Source organism: Cebus imitator, unplaced genomic scaffold (genome assembly GCF_001604975.1).
Source record: "Cebus imitator isolate Cc_AM_T3 unplaced genomic scaffold, Cebus_imitator-1.0 Scaffold93, whole genome shotgun sequence".
Classification (NCBI taxonomy): domain Eukaryota; kingdom Metazoa; phylum Chordata; class Mammalia; order Primates; family Cebidae; genus Cebus; species Cebus imitator.
The window spans coordinates 6,161,219-6,178,083 of NW_016107408.1; the positions used below are offsets into that span (position 1 = coordinate 6,161,219).

Sequence of the window (16,865 nt, forward strand, 5' to 3'; positions counted from 1 at the left end):
TTTTGAGACTGAATCTCACTCTGTTGCCCAGGTTAGAGTGTGTGACTCAGCTCACTGCAGCTTCCCAGGTTCAAGCGGTTCTCACGCCTCAGCCTCCCGAGTAGCTGGGATTACGGGTGCCCATCACCATGCCAGGCTAATTTTAGTAGACATGGGGTTTCACCATGTTGGCCAGGTTGGTCTCAAACTCCTGATCTCAGGTGATCCACCCACTTCAGCCTCCCTAAGTGCTGGGATTACAGGTGTGAGCCACTGCGCCCCGCCAATAGTTCACATTTCTGACAAGTCCCTAGGCGATGCTGCTACAGCTCCTCCAGGGGCCACCCTTTGAGAATCACGGCTCCAACTTGAAAGTTCTTAACCCAGGATGCCCACTTTTATTCACCTGGGAACTGAATATACTGATGTTCTGACCACAATAATCCAACGTATTCGGTCTGGGAGGGGTCCTGGCCTGAGAATGTTTTGAAAGCTCCCTGGGAGATTCTAGTTTGCAGCCAGGGCTGAGAATCTGTCCCAGGCCTCCTTCCCAATGTCAACTCCCTACTGTCTCCCCAGATATTCTCATTTTCCGGCAGTCCCAGACCCATCTTTGCTTCCACAAGCTTCTAGGGGAGCCCCCAGCCCCAGCTCCCTCCACCTCCCTGGCTGCGCTGGCTGTCCTGGCCACCCCATTTCAGCAAGACCCAGCTGGTCCCATTCATCTCCCCAAATATGCTCTGCTCCCTGAGTTCCTGCCTCAGGTGGGGGCACCCCCTCTTCCCACTTGTCCCCAATAGCACCCTGGACACCCTTGTGTCCCACTCAATGTCCCCTTCATGCTGTCACCAAGTCCACCTAATTCTTCGGTCTCTGTCTCAGACCTGCCCACCTTGCCCTGTGCCATGGTCCCTTCCCCGCCCAGGCCCCCACCCTCTCTCACCTGGATTTCCACCCTGGATCGGCACAGGCCTCAGTGTCCTCGCTCCCACCCTGTTAGCCGTCCTCTACTCGGCAGCCAGAGCCAGCTTCTAAACACCAGTCTGGAAGCACCCCCTCCCCAGCAGCTCCCAGGGGCTGCAGGAGAGCATGCAGCCTGGGTCCTGTGCCAGAAGGGCCTGTGTGGTCTGCCCATCTGGTCACCCTCACCCGAGTCCCTGTCCTTTCCCCTGACTGCCATGTCCTCTCTGTGGGACACTTCATCCCTGCCCCGGCTACCCTGGCTTCCTCCCACACGACCGGCCCTGACCCACATGGGTGTCCAGCCTGGGGGTACCCCAGCACGCTGGCTTCTCTCACCAACGCTTATCCACATCATACACCTCCCCCACCAGGCTGGGAGCTGCCTGGGCACAGGGTTGTGCCCTAGTGAACCCATGGCCTGGTACATAGCAGGGGCTTGATGAGTATGAGCAAGATGCAGTAGTGGCCAGAACCCTTAGGGCTCTGTGGCCTGAGCTTGTAAATCCAACTGCCCCAGTTGGGCCATGCAGCAATGGGCTGGCCCTGTCAGTGGGCAAAGTGGAGCATTTCAGCTGGAGGCCAGGGAAGGGGCCCAAGGCCTCGTGGCCTGGGCTTCGAAGACCCTTAGAGCTCTTCTGAGCTTTGGCCACTAGGGGGCAACATGGGCACATGCAGCTGTCCCGGCCCCGCCTCACCTTCTGCGCCTGCAGCTTGTAGGCTATCTGGCTGGGGCCGTCGCTGGGCCGTGCCTGGCCGTGGGGCAGGTGCTCCAGCCAGGAGCTCAGGTTATCCTTGCAGTTCTTGAACTGCTGGTAGGTGAGGGCGGCATCCTGCACCATCTTTTCCCTGCAGGAGGACAAGGCCCAGAACAGAGGTGAGACCTGCCCTCTAGGGACAGGGGCGGGTGCACAGGGAGGCAGGTGGGAGCCTCCCAGGGCAGGGCAGGTGGCTGAGCAGCCTGCTCTGCAGATCCCCACTCCCTGACCCTGAGCTGGGGATTCAGAGATGGGCCAGTCTCTGCCAGGCACCACCCTGGGAGGCAAGTGCTGTTATTCCATTTTAGAGCCGAGGAAGCAGCTTCAGAGACGTGAAGGCACCAGCCTAGGATCACACAGCTTGTAGGCAGCAGTGCCTGGCTGTGCACCAGCCCACACCCTGTGCCCCGAGCACCCAGGCACTCACCGAAGGTCCAGCTGGTCACCTGCGGCGTGGTAGCGGTCGGTAAGGGCTCGCACCTGGCGCTGCTGGCGAGGCAGGTCTTGGCAGAACTCCTGGAAGTTGTTCTGCAGTGCGGCGCACGCGTGCTCGGTGGCCTTCAGCACACGGTGCAGCCCCAGCACACAGGCCTGCTGATCCAGCAGCTCCCTCCGCTGGCGCTGCGGGAGGAGCGGATGCAACCGTGCACCCTCGTGGTTGGGGAGGCGCCATGTCCACCCCACCTGCTCCCAAATGCTGGATCAGCTGTGCCCCCTCCCACCAGAGGCCCCGGCCAGCCCCTTACCTGCAGCTCACTGACCCTCTCCTGCAGCGCCCCTGGTTCAGCAGGGATGGGGGCCTCCTGCACCAGGGTGGCCTCGAGGCCTTGGATGACCCTGTCTGCATCCCGGATCTGCCGCTCCAGACCCAGGGCGGCCTTGGCTCTGCCGCACAGGAGGCAAGGCTCAGACACTCCCCGAGCCACACGCTGCTGCCCTGCCCGGCTGCCCTGTCCCCAGAGCACTCACTTCTCCCCGTAGAGGCTGCACAGAACCTGCACGTCACTGAACCTGTTCTTCACGCTGTTGAGAGCCACAGGCAGCTGCAGGGCAGCGGGACCCACGGGCCGTGTGGACAGAAATGCCTCGCACTCCTTCTGGGCTGTCTCCTTCTCCGCTCCCAGGCTCTGCAGGCGCTGGGCTATGCCCTGGAGATTGGCAGGGTCAAGGATCTCTGGGTAGATGGGTTCCGCCCAGCTCCTCTACCAGGATACCCTAACTCTGTGCCCACGGAGGCCACAGAGTGTGGTGGGTACATACTTGGGCTCAGTCCAGAGAACTGCGTTCAGTCCCGGCCCCGCTTGTACCTTTGTGGATGACCTAGGGCAGATCAGCCTCTCTGACCCTCAGTCTCCTCATCTACGGAATGATTGATAGGTGGGGCTGGGCACAATGGCTCACACCTGTAATCCCAGCACTTTGGGAGGCCGAGGCAAGTGGATTGCTTGAGGTCAGGAGTTTGAGACCAGTCTGGCCAACATGGCAAGACCCTGTTTCCACTGAAAATACAAAAATTAGCCGGCCACAGTGGCGTGCACCTATAATCTCAGCTACTCAGGAGGCTGAGGCAGGAGAATTGCTTGAACCCCAGAAGGTGGGGGTTGCAGCAAGCTGAGATCATGCCACTGCACTCCAGCCTGGCAACAAGAGCAAGACGCCATCTCAAAAGAATAAATAAATGTAAAAGAATGATTGGCCAGGTGCAGTGGCTCACATCTGTAATCCCAGCACTTTGGGAGGCTGAGGTGAGTGATCAGGAGGTCAGGAGTTCGAGACCAGCCTGGCCAACATGGTGAAACCCTGTCTTTACTAAAAATTCAAAAATTAGTTGGGCATGGTGGCGGGTTCCTGTAATCCCAGATACTTGGGAAGCTGAGTCAAGAGAATAGTTTAAACCTGAGAGGCAGAGTGCACGCCATTGCACTCCAGTCTGGGTGACAGGACAAGACTCCATCTCAAAAAAAAAAAAAAAATGATTGCTAGGATGACACAGAGCCTGTGTCCCGAGCTCAGTGGAGAGCACCAGGCACAGTTACGTACAGTCATCTTCATGTCACTGTCCTGACCACAAGACCTTCAGGTCCCCTGGCCCTGTCGCTCCAGCCAAAGCCCTGGGTCTGCCTACTGGGGACCGCTGCCCTCATTCTGTCATTAGCCATTCACGCTTCTGCTCTATCCATCACTGGGCAGTGTCAACTCTGCACCAGGCGCCGCCCACCACCCAGTCTAACTGGCCTTCGGCTGGACCCCACCACACTGACGTGGCAGATGCTGTGACTTCAAAACCTAAGAACCCAGCTTCTTGGGAAGATGGGAGAGGGGAATTGTTTGAGACCAGGAGGTTGAGGCTGCCGTGAGCCTTGATCGTGCCACTGCCCTCCAGCCTGGGCAACAGAGCAAGACCCCATCTCGAAATAATAGGGCCAGGTGCAGTGGCTCATGCCTATAATCCTAGCACTTTGGGAGGCTGAGGCGGGAGGATCGCTCGAGCTCAGGAGTTCAAGACCAACCTGGGCAACGTGGCAAAACCCCATCTCTACCAAAACAATTAGCTGGGCTCCATGTGTCCCTCCTGTGGTCCCACCTACTCGGGAGGCTGAGGTGGGAGGACCACTCAAGGCTGGGAGGTAGAGGTTGCAGTGAGCTGACATCACACTGCTGTGCACCATTGCCCTCCAGCCTGGGTGACAGAGTGAGACCTCATCTCAGAAAAAAAAAAAAACAGGCCGGGCACGGTGGCTCACGCCTATAATCCCAGCACTTTGGGAGGCTGAGGTGGGTGGATCACTTGAGGTCAGGAGTTCCAGACCAGCCTGGCCAACATGGTGAAATCCTGTTTCTACTAAAAATACAAAAAATTAGCTGGGCGTGGTGGCGGGCGCCTGTAATCCCAGCAACTCGTGAGAGGCAGGAGAATCACTTGAACCTGGGAGGCGGAGGTTGCAGTGAGCTGAGATTGTACCCCTGCACTCCAGCCTGGCTGATGGAGAGAGACTATCTCAAGAAAGAAAAAGAAACTGGTTTGGAAAGATAACCCAGACTGCGGCCCGATGTGGGAAAGGCAGTTTTCATTTTTGGCACTGCGTCCACCTGGCAGAGAACTTGCAGGTTTTGGGTAAGGCGTTTACACAACGCCACCACCTCCCCAGGAGGGGCCCCCCTTGCAGCCAGGGGACATCTCTTCCTAAGATTCTCCAGGCTCCCTTGCTATTTCAGGAGCTTCGCCAGAACGCCTCCTGGGGGTATTGACATTGGGCCCTACTGGAACCTTCCTGAATGATCGGGTGAGCTGGGCATTATTACGTCTGCTTCAGGGATGAGGAAACTGAGGCCCAGAGAGGTTCTGTAGTCCAAGGTCACAGAGTTGGTCAGTGGAGGAGCCAGGAAGGGAACTAGCTTGTCTGAGCCCGGGTCCGTCCATGCCCTTCTGTACCTCTGTCCCACCTAAACCTCAACCAGCTAAATACAAACCACTAAACCGAAACCAGCTGAATATAAACCACTAAACCTAAACCAGCTGAATATAAACCACTAAACCTAAACCAGCTGCTCCTGCACTTGCCTCACCTCCCTCAAGTGAGAGCACCAGGGACCGGGCGCGTCTCATCCCAGCTGCCCTTGCCCGCCGCTCACCCACCTCGTGGCTGTGGATGCGGCCCTCCAGGTCCTCCAGGGGTGTGGTGTGGCTCAGCGGGGCCCGTGCCCAGGCCAGCACCTGCCTCTCTATCTGCCCCAGGTCCCCATCCAGCCGGGTCATCTGTGTCAGAAGCTTCTGGGCCTGTGGGTTGGCTGGGGCCGAGCCAGATGGAGCTAGGGACAGAGGTGCTGGTGAGGGCCCAGGGCCTATCTCCTGACTGCCAGATGGGTGCCCCCACCAGGTGCCCACAGAGGGTCCTGTGGGGGTAGGTGGAGGTAATGGGCAGGGCCACCCCAGAGAGGAAATCCCCAGAGTGGTGGTCCCTAACTCAAGGCTACCCCCTGCCTATCACAGACTCCCTCCAGCCCCACAGCCACCCCTCCCCAGGTGCCCTGGATACCCTGTTGGGTGGGCCGAACAGACTCCGCAGCACTGGCCTTCAGGTGGCTCTGGACGGTGGCCAATTTCTGCTTCACGGCCTGCAGCTCTGAGGCCAGCCTAGAACGAGGAGGAGATTGGAGAAGGACGTCCCCACTCTGCCTCTCTCCCTCCCCACCACCAGTAGACACAGCTCCAGTGAAGGCTGGCCCTTGAGCAGGGGTCTGCTTGCCGGGCCATGGCCTTGGATAGCACAGGGCAGGCCTGGTCTGCCCACAGCCTGTCCCTGAGTTTCTATCCCTAGGCAGACCTACCGGGAGGCCCTGGCCACGGCTTCAGGGTCCGGTGCTGGGATGCAGAGGCAGGCAGCAGGGGCACGCTTGGTCTCCCCACCAGGGCCCTGCACGACCCAGGTGTGCGGGTCAGTGTTGTCCATCAGCTTACACCGCTCACCCCGCAGAAGCTGCACCTGGGGGCACAGATGGGGAGCAGTTCCTTCAGGCTCAGGGGCAGGGGCTGGAGAGGGGGCCAAGGCCAGGGCAGAGTAGGGATTGGGGACAGAGACAGGTGGGACAGCAGCTGAATAGGGACAGGAGTAGGGGCAGGAGGTGCTGGGGTGGGGAAGAGGCAGGACAAGATTTGGAGAGGGAGGGTCTGGGTCAAGGGAAGGAGCAGGGCCGAGGCAGGCGCAGGAGGCGGCTGGGGCTGAACAAGGATGGGACTGGCCAGGGGAGGGGCTGGGCTGGGTGGGGCTGGATGGTGGCAGGGGTGGGGTGGGAGAGTTCACACTTCTCCTGAGTCCCAGTCACAGATGCTGTCCACGCGCAGGGGCTGCTGGGGTGGGTGTCTTCGCTGTGGCAGAGGGGCCACCTCCTGGCTTTGCCGCTGCAGGTCTTCAGTGGCCCTCTCAGTGACAGCCAGCTGTTTCTCCTCTACCTGCCGGGAGCCCAGGCAGTGGGGACTCAGGCCAGGCTGCATTGGAGGCTGGCCGCCCCATACCCGTCCTTCAAAAGGACCAGGGGCTGGCCTTCATGAAGGCAGGGATCTCTAAGTCAGCAAAGTAAAAGGAACTCCTCTCTGGGGGCCTGGAATCCTGGGATCTGCTGGTTGCAGGGAGTGGGACAGCACAGCACCACCCAGGCCTTCGAGCAGAGGCTAGAGGGGCCTCGGAGCTCTCCCAGGCTGCCCTTGTCCTGCTACAAATGAGGAAACTGATGTCCAGAGATGGGAGGGGCTTGCTGGTACCTGGCCAGCCTTCTGCTAGGGCAGACCCCCAACGAGCGCCCAGGCCAGGGCTTGGGACAGGACTAGGTACTGAGGCAGATGGGGTGAGGCTCAGAAAGATGGACAGACCCAATTCCCAGAAGTGGGGTGCACATGGCCTGGCAGGGTTGTCTCACCTCCAGCTGTCGCAGTAGCTCTGATGGGGTGCTAGGGGGGCCCCCAGGTGCAGGGCTGTACTTGGCATCCAAGTTGGAGTTGAGCTTCGCCAGGGTCTGGCTGACTGAGTCGGCCTCTTCCTGGAACTGAGGTTGCTGGGTGGTCAAGGGCAGATCCTGGGGCAACATGCTGCCCACTGACCTCACAAACCAGCTGAACCTAAGTCAGCTAAACCTAAACCAGCTAAACACAAACCAGCTAACACTAAACCAGCTAACCCTAAACCAGCTAAACACAAACCAGCTAACCCTCAACCAGCTAACCCAAAAACAGCTAAACCTAAACCAGCTAAACCTAAATCAGCTAAACACAAACCAGCTAACCCTAAACCAGCTAAACCTAAACTATCTAAACCTAAACCGGTTAAACCTAAACCAGCTAAACACAAACTAGTTAAGCCTAAACCAGCTAAACACAAACCAGCTAAACCTAAACCAGCTAACCCTAAACCAGCTAAACCTAAACCAGCTAAACACAAACCAGTTAAGCCTAAACCAGCTAAACACAAACCAGCTAAACCTAAACCAGATAACCCTAAACGAGCCAAACTATCTAAACCTAAACCAGCTAAACTTAAACCAGCTAAACACAAACCAGTTAAGCCTAAACTAGCTAAACACAAACCAGCTAAACCTAAACCAGATAACCCTAAACCAGCTAACCCTAAGCCAGCTAAACCTAAACTAAACCTAAACCAGTTAAACCTAAACCAGCTAAACACAAACCAGTTAAGCATAAACCAGCTAAACCTAAACCAGCTAACCCTAAACCAGCTAATCCTAAACTATCTAAACCTAAACCAGCTAAACACAAACCAGTTAAGCCTAAACTAGCTAAACACAAACCAGCTAACCCTAAACCAGCTAACCCTAAACCAGCTAAACCTAAACCAGCTAAACCTAAACTATCTAAACCTAAATTAGCTAAACCTAAACCAGCAAAACACAAACCAGTTAAACCTAAACCAGCTAAACACAAAGCTAAACCTAAACCAGCTAAGTACAAACCAGCTAAACACAAACCAGATAAACATAAACCAGCTAAACTAAACCAGCTCACTCACCCTAAGCCAGCTAAATCTAAACCAGCTGAACCTAAACCAGCTAAACAAAACCAGCTAAACTTAAACCAGCTAAATCTAAACCAGCTAAACAAAAACCAGCTAAACCTAAACTAGCTAAACCTAAACCAGCTAAATACAAATCAGCTAAACCTAAACCAGCTAAACACAAACCAGCTAAACATAAACCAGCTAAACCTAAACTAAACCTAACCCAGCTAAATACAAACCAGCTAAACACAAACCAGATAAACAAAACCAGCAAAACTAAACCAGTTCACCCTAAGCCAGCTAAACCTAAATCAGCTGAACCTAAGCCAGCTAAACCTAAACCAGCTAAACACAAACCAGCTAAACACCACATGAATGTAAACCAACTAAACCTAAATCAGATAAAGCTAAACCAGCTAAACCTAAACCAGCTAAAACTAAAGCAGCTAAACACAAACCAGCTAAACACCACATAAACATAAACCAACTAAACCTAAACCAGATAAAGCCAGACCAGCTAAATCTAAACCAGCGAAACCTAAACCAGATAAAGCTAAACCAGCTAAACCTAAACCAGATAAAGCCAAACCAGCTAAACCTAAACCAGCGAGACCTAAACCAGATAAAGCCAGACCAGCTAAATCTAAACCAGCGAAACCTAAACCAGATAAAGCTAAACCAGCTAAACCTAAACAAGCGAGACCTAAACCAGATAAAGCTAAACCAGATAAACCTGAGGCATCACTTTCCCCTATTCTGGTCGGTCTTTTTTTCCTACCCAGGAACACTTGACCTTTGTCCCTCCTGCGCAAATGAAGGGCACCCCCACTTGCCTCCCTCCAGCACCTGAAGTCTTTCTTGCTGGGACGGAGAGGATGGGGGCAGCACTTGCCCCAGCCCTGGAGAAGAAGCTGGGAATGTGCTCTAGAGAAACATCCCAGGTGCTTTTACAGAATTATCATCAATGCGTGTGATCACAACTTGTTCTATAGGAAAAGGTATGAAACATCACCTGCCCCCAAATCCCAGTTGCATATTATATCGGGGTTTCTCAACCCCTTTTTTCATTACAGTTTTCCTAAAGAGCCTTTTAAGATATCTTTTCTTAATTTTCCCCACCCCATCTCTGTAAGTTTTTATTTATTTATTTTTATAGAGATGTATTTATTTGTATAGAGACAGGGTCTTGCTATGTTGCCCATGCTGGTCTGGAACTACTGGGCTCAAGCAATTCTCCTGGCTCCCGCCTCCCAAAGTGCTGGGATTACAGGTAGGAGCCACCACACCTGGCCCCCATGACATTTAATACCACAGATATGCTATATACAGCTTAGGTACTGTACGTGACTCTTTACTTCACGCATAAAAAGAGTTAAGATATTTTTCTGCCCTTAAGAACCAATTTTCACCCCCCTGGGGATGGCTCCACCCTATTGAGAATGTACCCATGCCTTCACTTTCCCTCTGGGACCCAGTGGCAACCACACAGCTCTATTTTATTTCATTTTTGAGACGGAGTCTCTCTCTGTCGCCCAGGCTGGAGTGCAGTGGCCCAATCTCAGCTCACTGCAACCTCCACCTTCTGGGTTCAAGCGATTCTCCTGCCTCAGCCTCCTGAGTAGCTGGGTCTACAGGCACGCGCCACCAAGTCTGGGTAATTTCTGTATTTTTAGTAGAGGCGGGGTTTCACCATGTTGGCCAGGCTGATCTCGAACTCCTGACCTCAAGTGATCCGCCACCCTCGGCCTCCCGAAGTGCTGGGATTACAGGCGTGAGCCACTGTGCCCTGCCAGCTCTGTCTAGTTTGGAGGTGCGGTGCCTCTCCTGTGGCAGGTGTGCTGTGGGACCTCCTGCCCCTGGTGCCCGCCCCTGCCCCCCTGCCGCCTGCCCGAGGGCTTACCCGGCGGTAGTCCTCCACGTGCTGCAGCTGGGCCTCCTGGCAGATGCACAGGTTCAGGAAGTTCTGCCACTCCATCTTCAGGGCCTCCTGGTGGGCCTGGGGACCGCAGCACGGAGCCCTCGGACCACGCTCCTCCCCCGCTCCATCCCACCTTCCCTCCTTCACACGTCCCTTCTCACTTCGCCCTGCGCTCAGCGCACCTGGATGGGCCCCACTGCCGGGTGCCGCAGCTCCACCATGCGCTCGCCGTCGTCCTCCAGCTGGTTCACGCTCTGCTCCTGGCTCAGCAGCTCATACTGCTTAAAGTGCTGGGGGCGAGTCCGGTGGCGAGCGGCGGTGAGGACCAGGATGGCCATGGCCACCCCCACCCGGCCCCAACCTCTCCCCGCCGACCTCATACTCCCGCCGCACGCCCGCGGGGTCGGCCATGAGGTCGCTCCAGTCCTGCTGCAGGATGCGGCGCTGCTGCTCCCCCAGGGCGCTCAGCTGCCGCGTGCAGCGCTGCAGGTGCGTGTACAGGCTGCCCAGGCTCTGCCCGCGCCACGACGCCGCCTTCTGTGCTCAGGACCCGGTGCCAGCCGCAGGGTGGGGAGAAAGGGAGGGGGCAAAAGGCGCCATCGGGCCGAGCTCAGGAACACTGGCCCCATGTGCAGGGTCCCACAGGCCACCGGCGCCCACCCGCAGCCACCCGGCACAACCCTCCCTCCTGCTCACCAGTAGGTCTCGGTATTGGCTCCGGACGGTGGCTGCATCCTGCCTCGACCAAGGGGAGAAACAGGCCCGTGAGAGGCGGGGTGCAAGGAGACAGCACCTACGATCTGGGCCAGCCATACCTACCCACCCCTATGCCCAGGGCCCAGCCAATCTAGCTCTGGCTCTGACTGGGGAAACGGGCTGGGGCTGGGCTGGGATGTGACATCCGGGTGGGCTCACCCACCGGCCCGATGAGGCTCCGCAGCTGCTGCCCGTAGGCCTCGATCTCCTTCTGCAGGATGTTGTGCTCTGCAATCTGCTGCTCCAGCTCTGCGATCCCTGGCCCGTACTGGCCTGCAAAGACCTGCTTCTGCAGGAGAGACTGCGGCTCAGTCCCCACAGGACCCAGGTGGGGAGCCAGAACCGCACATGCCTCCCACGTGCAGAAGTGGACTTGGTCATTTGGGCAGAGGGTGGACGAGCCTGGGAGCAGCCCGGGTGCATGCCCTGCTCATCCAGGGGCAATGCCATTCGGGAGTGGCCTCTGAATCCCACTGGTTCCCAGACGCTGGGCTCAGGCTCTGAGAAGTCTCCCAGCTCCATCCTTCCTTGTCTGTGACCCAGCCTCAGTGCTTCCTGCCTGGACACCTCCAGCCAAGCTCTGGGGCCCTCAGCACGCCCTGCTCCACCCAGGCCCTTCCCCACTGCCCCTGTGTTGTCATCATGACACTCCTTCTGTGTGGCACCAAAGCACAACTCCTCACCCAGGGATGAGAATGCCCCATGACCTGGCTCTGCCTACCTGCCCAGAAATCCCCACTTCCCATCGAACCCCAGGCTTCCTCCCGTCAGGAGCCTTTGATCCTTCTTTCTGGAATGTCCTCTCCTCACTACTTCACCCTGACCCACCCGAGCTGTTTCCCGGCTCTGAGGTCTCTTCATGTGCCTCCTCCTGCAGGACGTCTTCCCTGACTGCACTGTCTGCTCTGCTGTCTCCCTGCCCGGACCCCTGAGCCAACCAGGTTCAAGTCCTGGATTAAATGCAGTTCTGGATCGCCTTCTTGTCACACAGGGGTGTGACTTTGAGCTCCTGACCTGTTTCTGCTCCAGCACCCGTGCCCAGTCGACCCTGGGTCCCACACTGGGGGGCAGCACCATCTTCTCATACAGGGCTCGGTACTCTGCACACTCTTGGGTCACCCGCTCGTGCAGCTGCTTGATGCTGTCAAGAAGGTGGCCGGCAGGTCAGCACTGGGCCTGGGTCTTCCCCGGGGACCCCCAGCCCTGCCGCAGCCCCACTCACTCCTTCTCGATCTCCTCGGCCTGCGGGTGCTTGAGCCGCCGGGCCTTGTCCACATCCAGGAAGAGGTCCTTGAGCAGCACCTCGGCCTCCTTCAGGCTGCGGCCCGTCTCTTGCTGGTGCTGCAGGGCTTGGCTCTGCTCGCTGTTCAGCCGGTCCTGTGGGCAGGGGATGGGCAGACTCGCCAGGGCCCCGTGCCCCCACACCCCTGCTGCCCCTCACTGTGGGCCTGAGCCCCTCCTTTGGGACCCCAGCTACGCTGGCCAACCTCGAGGCCCATGCCAGCCACAGGGTCAGACCCAGGGCATCCATGGAGCAGGTGACAAGGACACAAGGGAGCCCAGCAAAGAAGGAAGCTGAGCCCTCTCTCCACCGTGTGTTAGGGGATGGGTGGTGCAGACCAGGGTTGCCTGTCCCATCTTCACCATCACCAGGGGCCACTCAGGGAGTGCCAGGCTTGATGATGGGCCTCCCATGCCACCCAGCCTGCCCACAGCCTGCCACCTGCCACCTGGCCTCACCTGCTGCAGCCTCTTCTGTGTCTCCAGGATGTCCCGCTCCACCTGGTCGGCGTTAGCTTGCATGCGGGAGATGAGCAGGGCCAGCTCCTGGGTGGCAGCCCTGGTTGGGGGAGGGGAGAGCGGGCAGCTGGGTGGAAGAGGCCCCTCTGTGCCCCACCTAGGTAGTGTCTGCTGCCCTCCCTTGACCCCATCCTGCCCCACAGCCCAGCTTACTGTCCGGACTCTGGGGTCTCTCTCTCTCTCTGCAGGAGGCTCTGTGAGCTAGTTCTGGGGTTGGGGGTATTAGCACTGCCCCCCCAAATAAACGTTCAAAAGGTGAGGGTCCCAGGTGTGTGTGGCGCTGGGGAGCAGGTGGCCGCGGTGTCCCAGCCTCAGCCAGCTGTGCTGGCAGTGAGTTCCCAACCCTACCCAGCCGCCTGCCGCCTCCCTCCCTGACCCAGTGAATCACCGCCTCAGCCAGCCTGGCTGGGCCCTGGGGACGGGCAGTTGGGCTGGCTGGGGCAGGGGAGCAGCAGCAAGGCCCCCACCCCCACCACCGCCCACTCCAGCCCTGTGTCCTCCCACGCCTCCTCCCCCCGGGGGCTTTGCCAGAGTGCAGGCCTCAGCAGTGGTCCAGAGGAGCCCTTCACTGTCGGAGTGGGGATGGGGCAGGCACGAGAGACTGCTGGGCACCCTAACATTCTCCAGAGTTGAGGGTTCAAAGCCCAGATTGGGCCCTGACTTGCTCTGGGTCACAGGGTCAGGGAAGCCTGGCGTCCACCCCAGAGCTCTCTCTGTGCACTCGCCCTGCAGCCTCCACAGAGCGCCAGCTGTGTGCTTGCACTCACTCTGCGGAGGTCATGGGGTCAAGCTGACCTAAAAGAGGGCAGAGCGGTCCAAGCCTCAAGAGCACAGTGCCTTATGGGGATCATCACCCTGACGCGGGGGAAGCCTTCACTGAGCTGGGTCAAAGGATGGGCCCCCCAGGCAAAGGGGCAGTGCTGGTGAAGGCACAGCAGTCTGGAAGAACTCTGTGGTCAAGACAGCCTGGTTTCATTTTTCTCCATAGTTAATGCTGTGTGATCTTGGGCAAGTTACTCAACCTCTCTGTGCCTGAGATGCCTGACTTGTAAAGCAGGATTTTGATAATAATAATCTCTATCCTTTAAGGCTATTGTGAGCATTAATTATATTTATCCATCTGAAACATCCAGTGCAGGCCTGGTGCAGGGTAGGCACCCAGTACGTGTTAGTTTTTATTCCGCTAGAGGGCTGGCACCTTGAAGGCAGGGGCCTGTTGGTTCTGTCTCTGGCGACATCTCCAGTGCCTAGAACAGTCCTGGCCTGTAGTCAGTGTTCAATAAGTTCATGTCAAATGAGTGGATCGCACCTGAGGTGAGGGGGCAGCAACCAGAGCCAGCAGGCCCTGAGGACCAAGCTGCCCCAGGCCAGGAACGCACTGCCCGGGAGCCTGCCCCGACAGTGGGAGCTGCAGGCGCTGGGCCCTGGGCGCTGGTGTTTAGGTCCCGCCTCCTGGGATGGCTGTTCCCGCTGGGAACTGCACACTCCACCCTGGGTGGGGCTCAGGCGCCCCAGGGAGGACAGGTCACTCAGCGAGAGTGTTAGCCGAGAGTCTTATCTTAACACTGTCTTTCCCGTCCGCCCAGACACCCAGCCTCGGTGTCTGCTGGTGCCCTGATCCCTATCGGGGTAATGGGCGCCCCCACTCCCGCACCGGCCTTTCATCCCTGTCCTTATCTCGACACCCTGGACCCAGGCGGGCTGCCACCACCTCTGCAGACCAGCTGAAGCCAGTGAGTGGGGAGAACACCGCCCAATCCTCAGAGAGCCAGGGCTGGGCCCCAGAGAGCTGGGGGCTCCCAGGGAGGCCCAGTGCCCCTGCCCCACACCCGCAGAGAAAGGAAACCCCAGCTCTATTTTGCTTTGTTTTGTTTGTTTTAACCAGACAGGGTCTTGCTCTGTCACCCAGGCTAGAGTGCAGTGGAGTGATCACGGCTCCCTGCAGCTTCGACTTCCCGGCTCAAGTGATCTTTCACCTCAGCCTCCCAAGTAGCTGGCACTACAGGCATGCACCACCACATCCAGATAATTTTTGTATGTCATAGAGATGGGGGTTCGTCATGTTGCCCAGGCTGGTCTCTAACTCCTGGGCTCAAGTGATCCACCCACCTTGGCCTCTTAAAGTGGCAGGATTACAGACATGAGCCACGGCACCCGGCTATTTTTTGTTTTTTAAAGACAGAGTCTCACTCCGTCACCCAGCACCCAGGCGGGAGTGCAGTGGTGTGATCATGGCTCACTGCAGCCTCAAACTCCTGGGCTCAAGCAATAGGCATGTGCCACCATGCCTGGCTATTTTTAATTTCAATTTTTTTTTTTTTTTTTTTTGTAGAAACAAAATCTCCCTATTTTGCCCCGGCTGGTCTCAAATTCCTGGGCTCAAGGAATCCTCCTGAATTGGCCTCCCGAAGTTCAGGGATTCTAGGCGTGAGCCATGGTGACCGGCCATGAACCCCCAACTCTTCAACACAACAAGAACTCTGGGGAAAGCTTCGGCTTAGGCAGAAGGCAGCACAGCCTCTGTGTCCCTACCCCAGGGCCCCACCCACCCCCAGTCCTCATGTCCTGCACCTGGGCCCCAGGGGTCATCCCAGCCAAGTAGAGCCTTGGGGCACAGCTACAGTAAGGCAGCTGGGCTCTCCCGTCTCCCAGCCTCTGGCAGAGGAGGGCATCTGTGCAGGCTCCTGTCCAGCGCTTCTCCTGCTCAGCAGCCTCAATCTGTGGCCCACAGGTCCCCCTAGAGAATGTGGGAAGCCCCAGGCCATCCCCCACCTCCTGACAGGGCTGGAGTTCGGCCTGGGCCTGTGGCTCCCAAGGCAAGGAGGGAGAGAGTTCACTCCTGGGCCCTTTGGCCTCAGGACACCAAATGCCAGCATGGGGCTGGTCCTGGCCTCTGGGCTGCCGCCTCCAGGTGTCTCAAGGACCTGGGTCTGGCACCACCCCCACCCCAGCTCCCTGGTTCCCCATCCCCCAGCCCCGCTCACCGGCTGTGCTTGCTGGGGGAGCCTTTAGGGGACCCCTTGGCTGGGGATCCCTTGGGGGACCCCTTCCCCTGGGAGCCTTTGCCCAGCCCCTTGAACATGGTCGTAAAGGCAGGTGCTGGCGAAGGCTGGGCTCGGCTGGCGAAGGCGGGCAGGAGGGCAGGTGGGAGGCAGCGGGCGTCCTTGCTGGCTGGTCAGCTAAGTCTGGCAAGGTGGGGCGGCTGGGCACCCGGGAAGGGAGTTTCTGGGAGGCCCCTCCCTGCAGGTGAGGCAGCGGGTGGCCGGGCCCCAGGCCTGCCGCGCATGCACCCACAGCGGCCGCACTCACCCGCTCCTGCACAACCAGTCTGGGAGGAAAGGGCACAGCCTGGAGGGCGGGGCCGAGCCTGCCTGACTCCCGCAGAAGGTTTGGACTTGTTACACCCACATGCCCCGGGGAGCGCAGCGGCGGTCACACCCAGATGGGGAAGGAGCTGCGCCAGGACAGATGAGGCTGGAGACAGACGCGCGCATGCAGGCGCGAGCTCAGCCGCGAGGCCCCAGCCGCGGAGCGCAGGGTGAATCGGCACCGCCAGGCAGCTCAGAGGCCCCGCGGCCGGGCAGTTCCCCACCCCCAGCTCTCCATCCCCCAGGAGAGGAGGGGCTGTCCTGCCAGCCCAGGGCCTGGCTCTCTGTTCTCCACCGACATGAGGGGGCAGCCAGGGGACATTCACTCCAGACAACTGGCACGAGGTCCTTTTTTTTTGAGACAAAGTCTCGCTCTGTCACCCAGGCTGCAGTCCGATGTCACGATCTCGATCTCGGCTCACTGCAGCCTCCACCTCCCAGGTTCAAGCTATTATTTTGCCTCAGCCTCCCTAGCAGCTGCGATTCCAGGGCCCACTTTACAAAGCCTGCACAGGGCAGCACCTCCCCGTCCCACCTTCCTGGCTGGCTCTGTGCAGGGCTCTGTGCGCCATCTGTGTGGGGCTCGGAGCCCGATGCAGTGGGACGAGCATCACTGGGATCCGATCCTGGGATCCTCAGGCCAGCTTCAGAGAGGTGAGGGCGCCGGCTGCACACCCTCCCCAGGCGCTACCAGGGCTGGCTTCAGTGTCACTAAGCCTAGGCTCTGGCTGAGGGCCAGGCACCCACTGCACTTGGCTTTCCCACCTGCCCCTTCCCTCACCAGGAATGGCCCCTGGTGACTTTTTTTTTTTTTTTTTTT

The 16,865-nt window shown here is 58.3% G+C and overlaps 1 protein-coding gene across 1 annotated transcript in view; it reads right to left on the minus strand.

Annotated features, from left to right (window-relative positions):
- Nucleotides 1-16,007, minus strand: part of EVPL (envoplakin) — a 21,847-nt gene extending 5,840 nt beyond the window's left edge. Inside the window, exons 1-18 of the mRNA XM_017535809.2 lie at nucleotides 15,662-16,007; nucleotides 12,618-12,717; nucleotides 12,100-12,254; nucleotides 11,892-12,018; nucleotides 11,041-11,166; nucleotides 10,818-10,856; nucleotides 10,497-10,658; nucleotides 10,304-10,411; nucleotides 10,104-10,199; nucleotides 7,113-7,238; nucleotides 6,502-6,648; nucleotides 6,027-6,181; nucleotides 5,735-5,832; nucleotides 5,335-5,507; nucleotides 2,667-2,845; nucleotides 2,444-2,582; nucleotides 2,125-2,318; nucleotides 1,638-1,788 (exon numbers count right to left, since the gene is read on the minus strand). Of these exons, the coding sequence (XP_017391298.1) occupies nucleotides 1,638-1,788; nucleotides 2,125-2,318; nucleotides 2,444-2,582; nucleotides 2,667-2,845; nucleotides 5,335-5,507; nucleotides 5,735-5,832; nucleotides 6,027-6,181; nucleotides 6,502-6,648; nucleotides 7,113-7,238; nucleotides 10,104-10,199; nucleotides 10,304-10,411; nucleotides 10,497-10,658; nucleotides 10,818-10,856; nucleotides 11,041-11,166; nucleotides 11,892-12,018; nucleotides 12,100-12,254; nucleotides 12,618-12,717; nucleotides 15,662-15,759 (2,373 nt within the window). The 5' untranslated portion in view covers nucleotides 15,760-16,007. The remainder of the gene's footprint in view (nucleotides 1-1,637; nucleotides 1,789-2,124; nucleotides 2,319-2,443; nucleotides 2,583-2,666; nucleotides 2,846-5,334; nucleotides 5,508-5,734; nucleotides 5,833-6,026; nucleotides 6,182-6,501; nucleotides 6,649-7,112; nucleotides 7,239-10,103; nucleotides 10,200-10,303; nucleotides 10,412-10,496; nucleotides 10,659-10,817; nucleotides 10,857-11,040; nucleotides 11,167-11,891; nucleotides 12,019-12,099; nucleotides 12,255-12,617; nucleotides 12,718-15,661) is intronic.
- Nucleotides 16,008-16,865: the final 858 nt, after the last annotated feature.